The 21,519-nt window shown below is 42.3% G+C and overlaps 1 protein-coding gene across 1 annotated transcript in view; it reads left to right on the forward strand.

The window, feature by feature from the left end:
* The window catches only part of CACNA1B (calcium voltage-gated channel subunit alpha1 B), a 417,311-nt gene that overhangs the window by 150,642 nt on the left and 245,150 nt on the right, over positions 1 to 21,519 (forward strand). The window contains exons 4-5 of the mRNA XM_040324212.1: positions 2,066 to 2,218; positions 6,802 to 6,992. Of these exons, the coding sequence (XP_040180146.1) occupies positions 2,066 to 2,218; positions 6,802 to 6,992 (344 nt within the window). The remainder of the gene's footprint in view (positions 1 to 2,065; positions 2,219 to 6,801; positions 6,993 to 21,519) is intronic.

Raw genomic sequence — 21,519 nt, forward strand, 5'->3', positions numbered from 1 at the left:
TATTTTTCTATGAAGAAGAATACGGTACACGTTTATTGTTGAACAAAAAAAGGGAAATGTATTACCTGTATACAAAGGGGGGGGGATCAAAATGACACAGGAGAATCAGAGGGGGATTGCCATTTTAGTAACCCCTTCTGATCCTCCTGTGTCATTTTCTTTCCCCCTTCTGATCCTCCTGTGTCATTTTGATTCCCCCCTCTGATCCTCCTGTGTCATTTTAAGTTATCCCCCCAACCCTGTGCCAGTGGACACCTTCACCAGACATCACCCCCATCCCTTTATCAGACATTTCCCCCCTACCTCAGTTACCCCTGTGTGTCCACACAATGTGCCCGACTCCTGCTCCGCGCTAGACTCCATCAGGGCAGATCAAACAGCAGGCGTCAGCTTGTTCTAGTGGCGGCGTGGGCTCTCTGATGAAAAGAGACCACGTACTTCCTGTCTGCTCTGTCTGCGCTGCGGCCAATAGTGAGCTGCGTGGCAGCGCCCGCCGCTACGATCCAGGGTACAGAGTTACGGTAGCTTCGAGGGGGGGGGCTTATTATCGGGATGCCTTATGTTTGGGGGAGGTCTTATTTTTGGGGGATGCCTTATATTTCAGCGAGAGGCAAAACTGTAAGTAGGTCTTATTTTCGGGGGATGTCTTACTTTCGGGGAAACGGGGTATGTGGAATTTTATTTTTCTTAATGATTTCAATTAAAATTTCTTGCTTCGCCACTGCTTGAGACGATCTCTATATAGCAGCTATTTGGATCAGGGTTTACTCCTTTATAGTCTTGCTTTGGAGGCCGTACCTGGACCCTTATGGACTGGATTTGTGAGACTAACCAAGAATGTGACCCTCAGGCTCTGAATTGTGGGGCTTTCCAGACCTAAGTGTACTGTGTTAACTGCTGAACACTTTCCAGGTCCCAAGCCATGGCACAGCCCCAAGTGTGACCCTGTCTCTAAAGACTCCCTTAGTGAGTAAGGCTGATTGGGCTGAAGCACCAAGAGCTACCTTAGTGTTTGCACTGATGGGTGCCTTTTAAGATTCCCTACCATGGTTTGTTTCACCAAGGTACAGAATAAAGCTTAAGGACTGAGCGATTACATCAACCACTGAGTGCTTTATTTCCTGCCATTCATCTGGGAGGAAGCACAGTCTTGCTCCTGCATCTATAACACCATGTGGTTTCTCTGTGTTTGGCCTGCTTCCAGTCCTAGCCTATAGTGACCTAGTTACCTCTGGCCACCTAAAACCCTTATTGGCATCAACTGCCTGCCTGGGTTTTTGAGTACTTGAAACCTTGTCTCACTTTGGGCTCAGTTGTTTACGACTGTGTGGATGCAACATGTCTTTGCTAAGGCACACAGAGGACAGTCCAGGTAACCTCAGCCCATACTCCCTTTGGGGTTTTAGGAGCATTTACTCTGTATCTCCAGACGGAACTGATACCTGCAGTCTGGAGCCTGTGACCACTATTGTTATACAGTCATCTTCAGTAGAAATGTGTAAATGTGTACTCTGTGTGGCTGGGATGTTGATTCTGTATCTATGAAGTATCTGACTTAAACTTTCAGGGAAATTGTTTATTCAGACCTACTCTTGACACAGGCGAATCCTACCATCACTGACCTTCCTTTTGGTTCTGCACAGAGCATAGGTACTTCCTAGGCCTGTCCGGTTTCCTGGTACTCTGGGACTCATTGTCTCTGTCCAAGTCCTAACTTTGTGTTCCTTCCTTGTGTTCCTTCCAGATGCCTTCTTCCTTCTTCAAAGAACCCATATAATTGGACATTGTTTTTCCCCCTGGTACCCCTCAAAAAACGCAATCTTGTAAAAAAAACATTTACATTTCCCCCATATGTACAGTTTTTTTTTTCAGCTTGGTATTTTTTTTAGAAAAAATAATAAATGTTCACAGAGAATAGAACCAAACTATAATGGCCATGGTGGCTGGGGTTGGGAACTTGGGCACTTATATTCATCTGCTAGAGTTTAAAGAGGCTGGTTTCAGCATAAGTAAAATGTTGACATGGGGTGGATAGATTTATAACTCTTATCTTCTGTCTACACAGGCCTCCAGGTGGTGTTAAAGTCGATCATGAAAGCGATGGTCCCTCTGCTGCAAATTGGATTGCTGCTATTCTTTGCTATTGTCATGTTTGCCATCATCGGACTGGAGTTCTACATGGGGAAGTTTCACAAGACATGTTTCTCTCGTGATACAGGTGAGGGGCAGTTATGTGGTGGTGGAGCTGGAGGCAAAAATAAAGAGAGAATGCTAAAGATGTGCACAAACCAGAGCAGCATGATCATAAATGAACCCATTCCCTGCTGTCCAAACATAGAATTGATCCTGTGTATCACCCCTGCACAGTAGGAATGGAGTTTCGGACACCGCCACAAAAAGTGTATTTGGTCACTATGGTCCCTCTTACACCTTGTGCAAGTAGAATCTGATCTTAGGCCCATCAAGTAGTCTATGAGGAGAATAATACACCCTTAGAAGGAGATACTGTACAGTTGAGTTAACCTTTGCAAAACATTTAATGAGCAAGTGACCACAGCCTGAAAGGCTTCCTCGCACTGTTCATCCTCCAAATGACCAACATCCCTTTCCCAATGATCCATCACTCTCAAAGGATGCCGAATCAGTTAGGACTGTAGAAGTATGACATAACTTTGTGAAATGAATCCTTTGGAGGCCTTGGCACCCCTGGTGAGACTGAATATCAGAGTGGCCTACAAGGGCCATTCCGAGGAATTACTCTGTGCCTTAACTACATGCTGCAGCTGCATATAATACAATTGCATAGACTGTGGTACTTTGAACTTACTCTGTAATGCAGAAAATGTCATAAGTGCCCCGTTATTGAATATTTGTTTAAGATGTTTGTTTAATTCATATGCTGACCACCTAGCCCCCCACTGCAATTTCACCAGTTCCATATAAGTGTCATTACACCAGATGGGGCTAAATTTCGTGTAGCCTGTTACCTTCTGAAGGTATTTGGTCTTGTTCCAAACCTTCTGAATGAGATTATATGTTGGGTATCTCTTGTGCGGTAATCCAAAAGCTTGCGCTTCAAGGGCCAGTACTACAGATCTCCTATGTGTGGTGTGATACATCACCACCATGAATGAACTGCACCCTGTGTCATCTATACCATTACCAAAGTCGATGGTTCCTATGAGGTGTTGTAACTGAGCTGCTAGATAATACAATCATGGTTTGGGCAAGGCCAACCAACCATCCCTGTTGGAGGAACACTGTGATATCTGGTAGTGGCTTTAGCCACTGTCAATAATTGCATCCTAAAAATCTGACATGCCGGTTGTACCCAGGATGGATCGACTTGGGTACAATCAGCCTGCCCATACATGGTTTGAATCTCAGGCCAGTCTCTGCTGAACTGTCTATGGCTGGCTTTAGGCTTTAACAACACTGTAACATTCGATAACATTTAACACAATTTCCACAATAGCCAAGAGGACTTGATTTTGACATACTCACTCAACAAAAATCTGCCATGGATGTTTTTTTCTGATCAGAAACTTTAACAGCCGTCTTCTCCCAAACTGGCAACATTTCTTCTGCCTTGTTATAATTACAGCTCATATCTGAAACTCTTGTGTCTTAATGGAAATCTCAATGACGGCTCTGTTGCAGCCGATGGCAGCTTCTTTCATTGCCCCCTTTGTCTAATATTTCCAGCTTTGAAAGTAGAGAATGACCTCCAGGAAATGAGAGAAGCTATCTCCGAGAAACTGGCCTTGCCGTTTCCAGCGCAAGTTTTCAGATCAAGCAAGCTTAGAGCCCGATGTCAGGCCAAGTTAATAACTTTTTTTTGCCGAATGGCATATGCGAGCGAGTCGAGTTTTTACCTTTAGAAATTAGAGTAATTTGAGATAATCCTCTGATGCGTTCTCCTCGCGATTCTTCTAATGTTATGGCAGAATCTGTGCCAAGGCTTAAACGGATTATCCCCCCATGTTTCTCGTTGCTCCACTTTCTCCACTATAAACAATATTTTGTACCAGCAAAGTTATTGTAATTTCTTGCTCTGCTTAAGGACAAAGAGGCCTCTGTTTAAAGGTTAATTTAAAGACATGCTTCTTTGGACCATAATGCAGTCTATAACAAGGAGCAGAGTGAGAACAAATGCTGTGTAGGCACTTCAGAGACCTAGCTATGACTGAGCTCATGTAATCCCGCGTACACATGGCCGTTTTTTGTCTCGTAAAAAACGTCGTTTTTTATCATGATAAAAAACTGCGTTTTTCAAACTGCATTTTAAAAAACGACGTTGCCTACACACCATCGTTTTTTCAAAATGCTCTAGCAAAACGCGGTTACGTACAACACGTACGACGGCACTCTGTTCCATTCAAGCTCGCGTCATAACTTGCTTCTGAGCATGCGCGGGTTTAAAAACGTAATTTTAAACGTTGTTTTAGCCCACATACGATCATTTTTTATGACACAAAAAACTATGTTTTGAAAAACGACATAAGAAATTGAAGCATGTTCGAAAAAAAAATTTGTCGTTTTTCAGAAGACATAAAACTACGTTTTCCCCACACACGGTTATTTTAAATGACGTTTTTAAAAATGACGTTTTTTTTCATCACAAAAAACGACTGTGTACGCGGCATTAGAGTTTGTCCTCAGTTACCATGATGGTGCAGGTTTATTGAGGAAAGGTTCATTGCTCAAATTTGCTGCCCAGAGAGTTGCTGCCCTGTTAATTGCTTGACGTCACGTTGATAATAAAGGCTACCAGCTCCTGAGTGTTCTTAAAAGATCATTCACCCAAAACCAGTATTGCTTTTAGTGGATGCTGGAGAGTTAAACCACATGTCGGTTCCTTCCATTTCTCAAGTTCTCTATAGATGAGATCTCTACAATTAGATCTGTTGGGATCTTCACCCCAGGAATTATGTCAGGGAGATCATGCTGCTTTAGTATTTTCAGACATAAATGGAACCAATGGCTATTCAGGTCATCAGGCTTCATTTGTAAATAAATATCACTTTTGGGAGGACCAGGGATATTTTTAGCGGGAACGCAATGCAGACACAGTCGAAGGGAGAACGAAGATTTGCAGTCCAAGGACCATGGCTATGGAACGCTCTACCCACAAACATCCGCATGGAAGAAAACCATCGGGCCTTCAGGAAAAAACTTAAGACTCATCTTTTCTGAAGGATCAGAACGACACTGGATGGAAATAAGCGCCTTGAGGCGATTTAGTTCGCATTTGTATCCCTATACAAGTTATTCACCCACTCACTCACTCAGCACTAAATGTATTGTAATGGCAAGAGGTGGTGATGTGTGCTGGTTTTTCATTGATGCTGGCTGCCGGGAGATCTGTTGCCATCTATTGTTAAGGGAGGGGTCTATTGCTGCTGGCTGCTGGGAGATATATTGTTGTTGGCAGGGGTTCATTGTTCCTGGAGTTAATGTTACTGGGGGGCTTGTTTTGTTTCAGAGGGTCTATTGTTACTGGCTGCAGGGGATCTATTTTACTGCTTTTTTTTGTTATTAATACCAAATTCCATGCAAATTACTTGGCACCACAAATTGTTTTTTATAAAAATTGGTGGTACTGGGAGGTGGGTAGGGGGTGGAACCAAGAGACTATGTTTAGAGGTGGATAGGATATGGAGAAAAGGAGCGACTTAGCAGGGGGGGAGTACCTGAACCTATTATCTGAGAAATAAAACACCGGGGGGGACTGACTCTTATAAAATATCTAATTCAGGGGTCGACAAAATCCGGGCACCAGGTCGCAATTGCGATAAGAAATTGTGACCTGGCGCCCGCGGCGGCCGATAATTAAAGCCGCGGCCTCGATTACCGGCCGCCGCGATCGCGCGGCGGGGGACGTGGAGGCGCACGGAGGCACAGGATCCTGTGTCTCCGTGCGCCCCACCTCTCCCGCCGCGGCCGGTAATTGAGGCCGCGGCTTTGGGGCCTTGTGAAGTCCCAAGCTCTTCCTTCTGTGAGCTGTGACCTTCTGTGAGCTGGTGCCATCTGGTGGTGGCTGTTGGCATTACAAGTTAAACAGCTTCCTAATGTGTAATCTTTCACTATTTTCACTGCCATCTCCTTCCCTCTAAGTAGAACCCCCAAACATTATATATATATTTTACTCTAACACCTTAGAGAATAAAATGGTGATCGTTGCAATACTTTCTGTCACGCCGTATTTGCGCAGTGGTCTTACAAGCGCACTTTTTTAGTGAAAAAAAAAAAAACCTTTTTTTTTAATTAAAAAAAAACAGTAAAGTTATCGCATTTTTTTTTATTGTTAAAGATAATGTTACGCCGAGTAAATTGATACCCAACATGTCAAGCTTCAAAATTGCGTCCGTTCGTGGAATGGCGACAAACTTTTACCCTTTAAAATCTCCATAGGCGACGTTTAAAAAAATCTACAGGTTGCATGTTTTGAGTTAGAGGAGGTCTAGAGCTAGAATTATTGCTCTTGCTCTACAGATCACGGCGATACCTCACGTGAGGTTTAAATACAGTTTACATATGCGGGCGCTACTCACGTATGCGTTCGCTTCTGCGTGCGAGCTTGGCGGGACGGGGTGCGTTTTCTGGCTCCTAACTTTTTTAACTGGCTCCTAGATTCCAAGCAAATTTGTCAAACTCTGATTTAATTACATAGGGCTGTGTTAATTAATAGCATTCCTTCCTTTCACCTTCTAAAACTATATTACTAAAAAGAAAATGCCAATAAAGCCTAATCTATACATAAATGAAAAAACGATAACAAAATGTTGCATTTTATTCCAGGTGAGCCCACTGGTGATTTCCCCTGTGGGGATGAGCCCCCGGCCCGGACGTGTGATAACGAGACTTCAGTGTGTCGCTTATATTGGAAAGGGCCAAATTTTGGCATTACCAACTTTGACAATATCTTGTTTGCGGTCTTGACGGTGTTCCAGTGCATTACCATGGAAGGCTGGACTGACATTCTGTACAATGTAAGTAGCAGAAAAATCTACAATTAGTCTTTCAAATTAAGGTAGATCTAAACCCTAACTGAATGATACCATGAATTTTAAGAAATTGGCATGTTTTTTGTTTTCATATAATATTTACTTGTTTTTGCATCTCAGCACTAGTTTTCTTAATGTAGCCTCTTTCAGTCACTTCCTGTCTACGTGGCTCCCAGCTGTACGTCATTACTCGCCACCTGTTCTTGACAGTGACAACGGTTGACTACGCCTACACAGGATATGTACTGTAGCCAGCTATAGTCATTCCCCAGGGGTGCAAGTGACACTGCAGGAACACAGCTAGGAGACAGTTTTCACACCTTAATAGGAAGTGCCTGAACAAGAACATTTGTGCCAGGATCACCAGTTATTGATTTTTAATATAAAATTAAGATTAAAAAGGATTGGAAATGGCATTTTAAATTACATGAACATGTTAAATCTTTCATGCGATTTTTGTGATTTTATTTAGGTCCACCTGAAAACATTTCAAGCCTCGATAGTTCCCTGACCAGAGAGCTACCTCTCCAATGAGGATCGTACTTATCGATCCCCAAAAAAATTGTGTGCCTGCCGGATTGCGGTCTTGGTACTGATCATAATGGCTGAACACTGAATGTTGGGGAAAGCCAGATTTGATGTTAGTGATGTGTTCACCTAATCTCACCTGCATTAATCGTTTAGTTCTACCTATATATTGAAGTCCGCACGGACATTGTAATAAATATACAATACCAGTCGAACTGCAAGTGATGAAGGGCACGATCTTATGTTCTTTAGAAGTGCTGGTTGAGCAAAAAGTTAGATTCTTTTTAGACCTACTCTTATTTAACGTACACACTTGGCATCTACGGCATTGATGGTATCCTTTGATGCCTCGTTGGAAGAAAGATATCTTCTTAATGGGAGGGTCCACCACATTTGGTGCTATCTTATCCCTCAATGAGGGCACACCTCTAAATATCACCTGTGGGTTAGTTGGTAGAATGGTTTTGATGATCCTATCGTTTCCCAACAAGTGCCAATGTTTTTTGATCAGCTTCCTAATCGCAAAATGTTGGGTGGAATACGTTTTAATGAATGGTATCATAGGTCTTTCTCTACTGGACTTAGGGCCAGAGTCCAGCAGTTGTGATCTATCGATTTCAGCTACTTCCTTTAGGGTGTTTTCCAATGATCCAGGGTCATACCCCTTCTCCAAAAATCTGTTTTTTAATATTCCTGCTTGTGTTTCATAGTCATCTAAGGTGGTACAATTTCTTCTCATTCTTATGAACTGACTTTTAGGGACCGATTTTAACCAGTTGTTATGATGGCAACTTCCCACCGGAATAAATGAATTTCGGTCAGTTTTTTTAAAATACGTCTTTGTTTTAAAGGTACCTTCCTCTTTCCTAATGGTGAGATCTAAAAAATTAATTGATTCCTGGCTCGCTTCGTGTGTTAAGCAAATTCCCCTATCATTATCGTTTAAAGCCAAAAAAAATTGTTCCAATTGGGGTTTAGTGCCAGTCCATAGGAGGAGGACGTTGTCAATGTACCTGGCCCATAAGGCGAGGTAGGGGCTCCGGTCACTGTAGACGACGTCCTACTCCCATTTAGCCATAAACAAGATGGCCAGGCTTGGTGCATACTTTGCACCCATGGAAACTCCACGTATTTGCCGGTAGTAATTGTGATTGAACCAAAAATAATTATGGCCTGCCACATATTCGAGGAGCTCGATGATGAAAACTTTCTGTAATTGGGGTAAGTCCAAAAGGAGGTCAAGGTAATGATTGACAGCAAAAATCCCCAGATGATGTGGGATAATAGTATATAATGAACTAACATCTGCTGTCACCATCCACATATTCTCCTCAGATTTGATCTGTGAAAGCATGTTGATAACTTGTTTAGAGTCTTTCAAATAAGATGGCAAGTGGTTGAAGAAAATGGTCTATATACTTACCCACCCTGGCCGTCACTGAATCGATACCACTCACTATCGGACGTCCAGGGGGGCAAGTAAGACTCTTATGTATCTTAGGCAGACAGTACAACACCGGAACTCTGGGTGCCCTAGGGACCAGGAACAGTTGCTCCTTTTAATTTAGGATCCCCTGATCAGAACCTTTTTCCACAATTGTTTCCAGGATACTCTTATATTGGACAACAGGGTTCCCCAACAAAGGGGCATACGTTTCCCAGTCGTCCACTATCTGCTTCATTTCATTAAGGTACACGTTACGATCCATAACCACTATCCCTCCCCCCTTATCTGCTGGACGTATTACCACATCCTTGTTAGTACACAAGGAGTCCAATCCCTTTTCAAGGTTTTGGTCCATTTTAAGTTTAGAGATTGTGATGGTCTCCAAATCCCTCAGTACCACATCCCTGAATACTCTTAAAGAAGGGGCCAACACTCGCCGTGGGTTCCATGTTGAGGAATTAGCCAGCCCTGTATGATGAACTTTATGTTGAACTGAAGAAGTTCTATCAGAGTTAGGTAAGCCTGCAAAATAATGTTTGATGTTTATCCTGCGTATATATTGATGTATATCCATGCAAGTTGGGAACTTATTTCATTTTTTTGGGGGGCGAATTTAAGTCCTTTATTTAACAAAATCAATTTCGGTTCAGTCAGAATGTGGGAACTGAGATTGTAAATACCATCCCTGCTTACACTCTCGGTTTCTTTAGACGTTGTTCTCCTCCCCCCTCTGCACCCTCTTTGTTTTCTACCGGCCTTTTTAATCCTTGGCTGGGCCTGGGAAAACCCCAATGCTCTCCTGGGTTATTTTCATACTGCCCAGGGGGAACATCCCTGGATGGGCCTAATCTGTACACTTCTTGGATTTGACTGGCCCTGTTCTTGGGATGAACCATAGTGCTGACCTTCATCACTTGTTCTCCCTGGGCCCCTCTCCCTTCTTGGGGAGTCTTTATAATGTTGATATTGAAAATAGTATATATGAAATAGTCTTGGCCCATAGCTCAGTTATAAACTTAGAAAAAATATACAAAAACACACAGTCAAGGTGCTCCAGGGAGGTCCTATGAAAACAGCCCTTAGAGCAGTGGTTCTCAACCTTTCTAGTGCCGTGGCCCCTTGATAAAATTTCCCAAGTTGTGGGGACCCCCAACAATAAAAATATTTTCGAAGTGTGGGCTGTCAGCACCCAAGGCAAGACAAGTAATTTGCACCCCCAACCCACAGACATTTAGCGCTCCCTGAGTCCCTTCCACTTTGTACAGTATTAAAACCCCTTATGGTGCATTTTAGGATGTACCACCCTTTCTCTTTCTCCTCCTTTCTTTCCCTTTTATCTCCCTCTATCCCAAATTCCCCCCCCCCCCATCCATCTCTAGCCATCTTTCTTGTTCTTTCTCTTATTCTCTCTCCCTTTTTCTTTCTTCCTCCCCCTCTTTTCCTCTCCCTTGCATGTATTCTCTATTTTTATTCCTTTTCTTACTCCTTGGTGGGGGAAATTGGATGAGTGGCAGTAGTGGGGGGAGTTCTGATTGGCTAACTTAGGTGCTCTTGATAAAGGTCACCTACTGATCTGAGAACTGTAGTAGGGACTTTTAATGGCAACTATAAATCACAGGTAGTGTTACTCACTGTGTCTCTGACTTTGTGGTGTCTCGTACACCTATGCTGCAGTCAGGAGTCTGCTCCAGCCCCTCCCATCTCACAATCCTCACCAGTCAGCGGACATCTAGTCTCTGCCCCTCAGTCATGCTGTGAACTTAATGAGTAGCTGCGAAGAGGCTGAGTGGGTGGCCTTGGGCTCCAGGAACAGCCCAGCTGGGGGGCCACAGGCTCCAGTGACAGCCCTGCTGGGCAGCCGCAAAAAGGCTGGGAGAGAGGTGCAGGCTTCAGGAACAGCCCAGGATTTGGTGACCCCTGGCAAATCATCATTTGACCCCCGAAGGGGTCCCGACCCCCAGGTTGAGAACCACTGCCTTAGAGTGTGGGGTAGATTCACTAACCATAGCCCAGGTTCCGCAAAAGATAAGGAAATTCAGTTAAAATCATACTTTAATGAAAATAGTAATTGTCTTTTCATTAAATCTCCTGTGGATCATGGGCTCTGGTTAGTGCGTCTACCCCACACAGTTCATTCCACAGACTGTTTTCAGAGGACCTCCCTAAAGTGTCTTGACTGTGTGTTTTTGTATATTGTTTTTACCACTATCCCAGTGATCACTCTGAAGACACCCAGACAAGTCCACATACCAGGCTTTGCACCTTTCTCTGGCGGCTGATATGGATCCACATTGTGATAATGCAATATATAGCGCCTTACATTGTTTTATATTATAAACTTAGAAAACTCTAGCCCTTTCTAAGAAAAAAGATTGCATGGCGTCTCCATATCAGTTACTATACATGTGCAGGAAATTGAATGTCGCATGGGACAAAATTAGGGCTGTGGAAATTAACTATTAATTCACTGATTAATCTTTAATTATTTTGATGGATCAAATTTTTTTTGACTGATCAAAATTCTTTTGATTGGCACTCACCTCTCCGCCGACTTCCGCTGATGTCCGGCGGGGCTTGCCATGTCCATCTGAAGGGCTCCTTTGCTATGCCTTCATATCTGCATGCCGGCGGGACCTTACTATCTGCCACACGCAAGGGCTGTTACACTTCCCTCTATCAATTCCCTCTATCAACCTGGGATTCTACAACCATCCACTGGGAGTTGTGATACATGCCGACGGACTGATGTTAACCTCTCCTCACCTGGATTCAGCAGTGGTATCGTTGTACACATTTTTATACCAGTATCATACTTGGCTATATGTTTTTATGACTGCTTTTGCTACCGTTTGGTATTACTCGCACCATTTTTACAGTTTATGTAGCTACATCGATTTTATCTCCAGTGCAATATTTATTTTGTTACCTAATTGAAGACTATAAAAGTTTTAATGCTATTCCCATCGAGCGCTGCCTTTGTGTGTTTTTTGTATCCTGCTATCCATTTTTCCAGTGGTTGGTAGCTGCACTGGGAATCAGCCTGCAAGGAGATCAGCTAAAAGTAGTTGGATCGAAATTAGTCGATTAATCGATAAAAAAAAAAAATCGATTAATCGGACACAAAATTTTTGATCAGTAACAGCCCTAGACAAAATGTTATATCAGAACAGGTCTGATTTAGAAGCTAGTCCCCAATAATGAACTTGGGCCTTTTTTGTGTTGTTGCTGTATGAATTATGCTGATCCAGTAGAGGGGTAGGCACAGACTGCCAAAGGTAAATTTTACAAGTAAAGTCAGTCTTTGTTTTTCTATTTGCATTCAGATTCAGATTTTTTGGGGAGCAGCTCATTGATATATTTTTCATTTTCATTTATTATCATATTTAATTATTGGCGCGAGATCCTTATCCACAAAGTCAGTCTACATACCTTCAAATCACCAATTAATTGTAGAGGAATTAAAAAAAAAATTCCTTGAGACTGGGTTCACACATATGCAAATTTGATGTGGGTTTCTCTGCATCCCATTAGCATGAAAGGAGAGTGTGACCGGCTCTCAATAGAGCCGGTTCACACAGGTCTGGGGCGGCCACGGTCCGCTTTCAAATAGGGTCCTAGGAGTCTTTGGGTCCAATTCAGTTGCAAATTCGGAACTTAATCGCACCCGAACCAGTGCACAGGGACGCACCAGACCCCAGAAATGAACCCTGCCTTAAAATTACTGGATAGTGCAAATGCCAGCTCACTTCACCAAGTCCGAAAAGGACTCAAAAATATACCCCAAAACCACTGGGGGTGAGGGACATGTGGAACGCATTATTTGTATCATATACTGAAAAAGAAGGCGGTAAAATTGATAACTTTTATTGACACTGTTATTTGAAAATACTGTTTCCATCTTTATTATGGATATTAGCTTGGTTATGTTTAATATGCACCTGCTATTCAGTTTTGTTTTTCATTTCAGTATACAGTTTTGCTATCAAGGATGTCCTGCTGGACACAGGGGGGTGATCAGGGCAGTCACAACCTAATAAAAAAAGGGAAACTACATCAGAGGGGCACAGAAGACACTTTGTTTCTGGTGTATAAATGTAACAACAGGTATCTTGTATATGCTTTGGCAGAACTTTTTCAAATGAAGTTCAGGTTCACTTGAATTTCAGTTTTGTTAAAAGCTTGTGTATGCAACCGTCGGACTCGGGAACAATTGAGACGTAGCTACAAGAAAGCAACCTTTCAGGAAAACAAGGATTGCTTTTGATATGTGTTCACATTGCAGAATAGATCATGCTGTGTCTACAGAAACGCAAGATGATTCAAAGCAAAGGCAACAATAATCGCAAGTGAGCACTCCATATGGTCCAGTTTAGACCCGGTAAAACACAACCCCCTCCCCAGGCAGAGGCAGCATGGCCTGGGACATTGTTTACCAGTAAAAGCTTGGACGATCAATACTGCTGTAAAGCTATTTAAAACATTTTTTTTTTTTTTAAAGGGGTTATAGCAAATACAGTCAATTCAAGGGTTTTCCTTAAAAAGATGCCCATCAACTGCATGTTTAAGAATTTAGCTTTGGCTACATTTAATGTTTTGTCCTGAATTTTCTAGTGTGTTGCCATTCTGAAGAGACCTAGAAAGCACATCTAACAGGCTTCAAAGCAAACATATGTTAACGGATGTTAAATGCACACTTTCTGCTTGTCTCCTAACCTCTAAAATCTAGCTGAATCCCTGAGCATGTCCGGCCTTGGCCGTCCGTCATCTTCTTGTACACATATTCCTTGTGAGTGGCGAGGCTCCCTGCGTACATAGACTAGAATTCTTGACGCATGCAGTATATCTGGGACACTCTGTCCTGCACAGGATAAGATTGCTCATTGGATGGCAGAAGGAGGTGATGAGATTTGAATGAAAATGTGTCTGCTAGCTGTAAATGTAGGGGCCTAGGATAACATTGAGTTCAGCAAAATGCAATTGTGTTTTTTTTTTTTTTGTACTGACAGCACAGTTTCTCAGCTGTAATAAGGGAAGTAGGTAATGCTAAAAAAAAGCCACCTGTACAGCACTTTATTTATGTCTTTAAATTATCGGTTATTACTTTGTTGCTTTTTCTTTTATCCATAAGGCTACATTTACTTTTTTTTTTTTTTTTACACGCGCCCTCGTTCATCCCTGTGAGAGGTGCGGTTTGATAGAAAACAGGGTTTTTAACACAAAAATACAGAGGTTTGAATACACCCTAGTGCACACTCACTGACAATTAAAGCGGAACTTCACCTATATGTCCTCTTTCGGATTTTTTTTTTTCAAAACGATGTACCTGCTCTCATTTCCATTAGAGTTGCCTAGGTGATCTGAGCAGAAGTTCATCACCCTCTCTCCCTGCCCACAACCTCCTGGGACACGTTACAAGGAAAGAAAGAAAGTCCCAACCTACAAAAACTTTTTTTTTAAAGTTGGATCCAAGGAAAAAGTTTGTCTTTTAGGTAGAGTATGGAAGAATTGTTCCCCTGTCTGTTTTTTTTTTTTTTTTTTTTGAGAATTAGCAATTTTTTTTGATCATGTGTTAAAACAAAGTAAGAACAAGACATTCAAGTTAGGAACTGACAAAAAGTGCCAGTATAGAAATTATAAAACAATGATTTGAACCCCCAAAACAGGGTGCAAAATTTTCCAGCTTAGCATTGGGATGACATAGTGAGATCAGCAAACTAACTTCCAATAAAGGAAAAAAGGAGCAGTAGCTCAGTTAAATCCCATCTGCGTTGAGCTATTCAACCAAATACCACAGGGCACTATACTGAAAAGCAAAATAAAAATAGAAGAGGGAAAGAGAAAGGAGAGGGCAAGAGGGAGAGCACTGTATGCTGGGACTGATCATTCCATTCAGTTCTAATAAAAAGAGAGTTGGGGGCAGATCTACGTACAACGGCACATTATTCCGCCGGGCGTAGTGTATCTAAGATACACTACGCCGCCGTAACTTACTTTTTTTTTCCGAATCCTCAAAGAACCCACGCCGTAAGTTAGGGCGGCGTAGTGTATCTTTGGCGGCGTAAAGGCGCGCAATTCAAATCGATGTGATGGGGCGTGTTTTATGTAAATACGTCGCAACGTAAACAACGTTTTTTTTTAACGGCGCATGCACCATCCATAGGGGTATCCCAGTGCGCATGCTCAAAATTAAACCGGAACAAGCCAATGCTTGCGACGGTGACGTCATTCTACGCAAATCCCTATTCGCGAACGACTTACGCAAACGACGGAAAAAATTCAAATTTCGACGCGTGAACGACGCCCATACTTAACATTGAGTACGCCACCATATAGCAGCTTTAACTATACGCCGGAAAAAGCCGAACGCAAACAACGTAAAAAAATGCGCCGGCCGGACGTACGTTCATGGATCGCCGTATCTAGCTAATTTGCATACTCAAAGCGGAATTCGACGGAAACGCCACCTAGCGGACAGCGTAAATATACACCTACGATCCGACGGCGTACTAAGATGTACACCTGTCGGATCGATCCCTCATTCCGTCGTATCTTGTTTTGTGGATACAAAACGAAGATACGACGCAGGAACTTTGAAATTACGCGGCGTATCAATAGATACGCCGGCGTAATTTCTTTGTGGATCTCCCCCTTGGAGTTCAGCTTTAAAACCTGATGGAGGTCAAACCCCTCCCCCACTCCATTTGGAATAAAATAAACAAGTTAAAGTGGAGTTCCATCTCTGTTATTGTTATTTGGGATTATTTGTATTTAAACTATAGAATGAAATGGCTGCAACAAACCCTACTGTTAAAAAAAAAATGGCTGCAACAAAGAAGCAGGACTAAAACACAAGAGTTGCCATTATAGAGGGATGGTGCATTGGTGTCGACACAAATGAGCTGTTGTAAGAAGAGTCAGCGCTTTCTTACATGAGGCTAATGGTGACTGATGCGAGTTGACGGTATAATTAAATAAACATTTTGTTGCCGGCTGAACTGGTTTGGTAAATCTGTTCCAACGCATCTATTTTCATAATATGTGAGGAGCTGTCAGTTTACTTAAGCTCCAGTACTGAGAAAATATGAAGGCTGCCATAGTTGGGTGCACCATCTGAAAATGCTAGTTCCCTTGGTGTCATGCTGAATCAATGTATTCAGTATTATCTGAGCTAGTCATACAAAACAGTCCATCTAAATTTACTTATTTACATACAGTACCTGTCCCAGGTTATTGTCTCAGAAAACCACTAAAGCCAGAAAATATGCATATTAGCCAAGGTAACTAGCATTTTTTCAGAAGATCAGCAATGCCAGGCCCATATTTATTGCAGGAAAGGTTTATTTTAATGGCCAAGGACAGGATGAGCCAGTCAGAATGGTTAAAGCACCTGAGTGAGTTTTTGTTGATGTAGCACAGACCCCAGGCTGGGTTGGCTTGTTGGTCCCAGGTTACATTCCCCGATAGGAACATGGCAGCCAGGTACACAGTAATTTACAGTCACTCAAGTGAGAAAATCAGCCATGCATGTCTTTGCAGCTTATTTGTTGGTTTAACTTGGATGGGGGTGAGGAAGAGCCTTGAAATACTTCAAATGAAACTAGCAAAAATTCAACAGAAGCCACTAAAGATGTTCTGCTCCTTCAGGGTGTTAACATCCTATGGAATGTTTAGGTTAAATAAAGTGATTGTTAATTTTATGGGGAGAAAAACAAGACTTTACAAACATGTTATACTTACTTGCTCTGTTGCAGTGGATTTGCACAGAGGGGCCCAGATCATCCTATTCTCAGGCCCCTCCTTCCTGTTCAGTGCCCCCACAGCAAACAGCTTGCTATGGAGCACCCAAGACGAGTCACAGCTCCCTGTGTTGATTCAGACACAGAGCCCCGACCCAGCCCAGCCCCCTCTCTCCCCTGATTGGCTACCTGACTTTGATTGACAGCAGCGACAGCCAATAGCACCGCTGCTGTGTTTCAACCAATCCGGAGTATCTCGGACAGCTGAGACACTCATGGACATCGCTGGACAGAAAGGAACCTCAGGTAACTGTTAGGGGAGGCTGTTGCACACAGAAGGCTTTTTATCTTAATGCATAGAATGCATTAAGATAAAAAAAAAAATCATTCTGCCTATACAACCCCTTTAACTTCAATGCAGGAACCACCCAAAAAGAGTATAGTCTTGCGTCAAACTGTAATAAATGCTCTCCCTTAGGTGGCAAAGAAAGTATCTCGGATCCATAAAGATAGTACTTACTGTGTCCTGGATACTGTAGTGTCCGCAGCCTGGATCCCCATGTAGAGCTACAGCATTACTTCAGCATACCCTGGACGGAGGTCCTGAGCTCTAACAAAAACTGGGACGGCAAAAGGATTTCTTCAGTGTTGCAGCTGCCAAACCAGGGGTTACTCAACCCTCACGTTGGGTCTTACTTCCCCAGGGACAAGAGACTGCTGTTCCAGGCCTAAGCCTATTTTTACCATTCTTAGCCCCCTGCTGGTCACTCACTCTCCTGACCAAAAATTGTCTGAAAGTGCATAAATATGCAGGCCAGGATCAAACTCCCCCCCCCCCCATTACATCCCATAATTCAGTGGTATGCAGGGGAAAGTAGTTGAGCCTGTACCAGCAAAAACCAGAACATCCAAAAGCAAATGATCACTTTTCCCTTAATTTTAGGGAAACCAAACACTAAATGTACCTAAACACTACCTAACACTGGCAGCCTAACTAGGAATGTGCTATATTGAGCTAGTGATGACTAGTTTGTTCTCATATTGATCCGACCAGTCTGACTCTGTGCTCTCTCTCATTTTCTTAGGGTGGATTATGATCTGCCCTATTGGACATAGAAGTGAACTGGTTAAGGTGTCCCGTTGACCGCATACTTCTTTACTTAAACAGCCTAAACTCTGATCGGGATCACAAGTTCCTACTCACCCTTGGACCGTTGAGCACTTGGCATATCCTATATTAATGGAATGTCAGCTTTATGGGTGCAAAATGTAATCATGATGTAATTGCCCTTATCTGGACTACATTAAGTCAGCAGTTGTCGAAGGTAAGGGGTGGAGTGGAGTGTAAGTTATTTAACACAGAAGGGAATGTATTCATAGCTTCATAGTAGGTAAGGTTGAATAAAGAAGCTAGTCTGTTCAGTTCAATCAGTGTAGCTGTGTGTCAATGTCAATAATCATTTCCCATATTTCTGTGTGTTGTGTTCACTAAGATGCAAGTTGAAGAGTCTTTTAAAACTATCAATATTCCCCGCTGATACCACCAGTTGTGGAAGAGAGTTCCTCAAACTTATCACCCCGACAGTGAAAAACCCCCTAGCCCTCCAGTCTCATTCTGTGACCCCTTGTTCTCTTACACTCCCTGAAACTATAAAGTTTTCTTCCTAAGATCGCCATTGAGATATTTGTATACCGCTATCATATCTCCTCTCAAGTGTGTCTTCTCCAGAGAGAATAAGTCTAGTGCTTGCAGTCTTTTCCCATAACTGAGGTCCTCCAGTTTTGTTGCCCTCCTCTGGACTCGTTCCAGCTCCAGCACATCTTTCCTGAGGACTGGTGGCCAGAACAGGACCGAATACTCCAGATGTGGCCGAGCCAGAGTTGTATAAAGTGGCAGGATTTTCGATTTATCTCTGGAGTAATATCCCTTTTTAATGCATGCAAATAGTCAACTTGCTTTGCTTGCTGCAGCTTGACATTGCCGGCTATTTCTCAGTCTTTCTTCTACCAGGACCCCCAGGTCTTTCTCCATCCTGGATTCCCTGGATTGTGGATACACATTATTTATCAACACTCTTTGGACACATCTCTGTAACCAGCTTTCATCCATGAACAAACTCTATGGTCCATGCCTACAGACCTCAGTTTGTAGATTAAGCGTTTATGGGAACTGTATCGAATGCTTCTGCAAGATACAGATACACCACATCCACAGGCCTTCCCTTATCTAGTTGGTAGCTCACGTCCTCGTAGAATGTTAAAGGTTGTACACCCTGTAAAACCACTTTTATTTACAGAAAAGCTTACCTGTAGGTTCTGGAAATATCTCCTAAACCTCCATGGTTTAGGAGATATTTACAATAGAGCCATACGGCGATGACTAGGGCGCTTGCGCCAATGTCGCAGGTGCACTTTAGAACTGGTGATCGTTACGTTTCTAAAGGTACCATGCCATGACTGGCGGCTCCTGCGTGCATGCAACTCTGGCCAGTCACAGAGCCGGAGTTTGCGGCCCCAGAATAAGAGGGGTGAAAATGGACGCTCGTTGCCAGTGTGGACATCGGCAATGCATAGTAGCCCATTATGCTTTACCTTTGCAGGGAAATAAAGAGGAAGTAAAACCCATTAGGGTTTACTTCCTCTTTAACAGATTGGTCTGGCAAAAACTTCCCTAAGTAAACCCATGCTGATTACTGCTAATGATACTGTTTTCATCAGCAAATTCTTGGATATAGTCCCTTATCACCCTCTCATATAGTTACATTCTATTTATTGATTGACAGACTGGCCTGTAGTTTCCAGGTATATATCTCTCCCCGTTTTTGATCATTGGTACCACATGGGTTTTTCTCCAATCAGCTTGTACCATTCCTGTCAATATGCTGTCCATAAAGATGAGAAATAATGGTCTGTCTATAACCAGGATGAGTTCTTTAAGGACTCTAGGGTGTAAGCCATCTGGTCCTGGTGATTTATTTATCTTAAGCTTTTCTAGTCTTTTTTTCAACACCAGCTTCTGTAAGCCATAAGTACATCCTGTGACATATTACTAACAGTACAGCCGTGGTCGTTATACCCCTCCTTTTCCTATGTAAAAACTGAGGAGAAGAAAGCATTTTGTACAGTTTCCTTCTACTTGTTGTCTTTAACCATCTTCCCTTCATCATTCTTTATGTGACCAATATTCTCTGACCTCGCTTTTTTACTGTTAATATATCTAAAAAAAATCTTGGGATTCTTTTTACTTTTCTCCACCAAGTGTGTCTCTCATAGTCTTTTTTAGCCAACCTGATTGCATCCTCACACTTCTTATTGCATTCCTTGTAGTGTTGGAACACTGACAATGACACATACTCTTTATATATTTTAAAGGATATATATATATATATATATATATATATATATATATATATATATATATATATATATATATATATATATATAGTTTGCTGAGAAAATCAGCCCCCTGGTTGTGAATGTGCAAACTATGGCAAATTGTAGCAGATAAGGAAGGAGGGATTTTCTCAGCAAAGCACATCCTCCTGCCTGAATGCCTGAGCTAATTTGCTTCAGATAGCCATGTCCAGAAATGCTAGGGGGGTGTTTTTCAAATTGATTTAAAAAATAATACAAAAAATATCATGGAGACATGGACAAATGGAAGAGTTTGCATTGAATATTAAAAATGATTGAATTTGTGGTTTGTGCTGCTCAGATGTAGAGAAGTTCTGCTTTAAAGCTGAACTTCTGGATAACTAAATACATGTGTACTCTTGCTTGAATCTTTGTGTGCTTTGATTATTTCTTTCAGATCTATAAAGTGATCCAGTGTGAAACTTTGCCTCTGTGCAGGAGTTTTCTGTAAATAAAGACCGGTCACTGGTGCTCTCGGTCTTTGTGCAGGGTGACTGGTCTTGTCTCCACCACTCCTTTAGATTACTGCGGGCATATTCTTATATCAAAATGGTTTTTCCGGCTAACTGCATTTTGTGTTGAGTCTCCTTTTTTATCTATAGGTTTTATGTTTACGATTATTTGTATGAGTAATATAATCTGACAGAGCTTGATTGTTACTTCTGTCTTTGTCACTTGTGCCTTATACAACATTGTTTATTTTCAATAAAAATATTGAAATATAGATTACTGCGGGCAGCCTGTAGTGGGTAGGACCTGCAGGGCCCCTTCTACAGCTCTGCTCTCTGACACAGGATATGTACAGCACAATCTTGATGTCACTGCTACATTTATAAGACAGTACCTGGTTTTACAAAAGCATTTGGTGCTCACAAAGTGGATTTATATTCTTTCTGGAGGTCAGATTTAAAAGAAGGAATCACCGCTTACAGGAAACTCCTTGCACTTTTATACAATTTTGTTACACTTTCATGTTTAACTCCATCCCCAGAGCTTAATCACAGAGATTTCTTCCAAAATGGACAGGCTTGTAGTTTGCTATAATTGTCCAGTAATGGTTTAATTGATATTTACTGATTCATGTAGCCTTGCATGTTTCTTGTGGTTTCCAGTCAAGAGACAGATTTTTTTCTCCTTTCCAATTAATCTCCCTTCCTTCCGCTCCAGCTTGGTCGGATGTAGTCATTTTGCCTGAGTCAGACCTTTTTACTTTCAGCCTAGCAATAACCTCCCCTTCTATCTGATAAACACAATGATAGATGTAAGCAGAGTCTGTTACTGTCTGCCACTTCCGAATCGCAGGCCATCCGTCACTGGTCATTTGCTATCCTATTGATCCTCATTTACCACTTCAATAGCGCTGGTGAAATAAGATGAGAAAAAAAGG

The sequence above is a fragment of the Rana temporaria genome, chromosome 9 (assembly GCF_905171775.1).
Source record: "Rana temporaria chromosome 9, aRanTem1.1, whole genome shotgun sequence".
Lineage (NCBI taxonomy): Eukaryota > Metazoa > Chordata > Amphibia > Anura > Ranidae > Rana > Rana temporaria.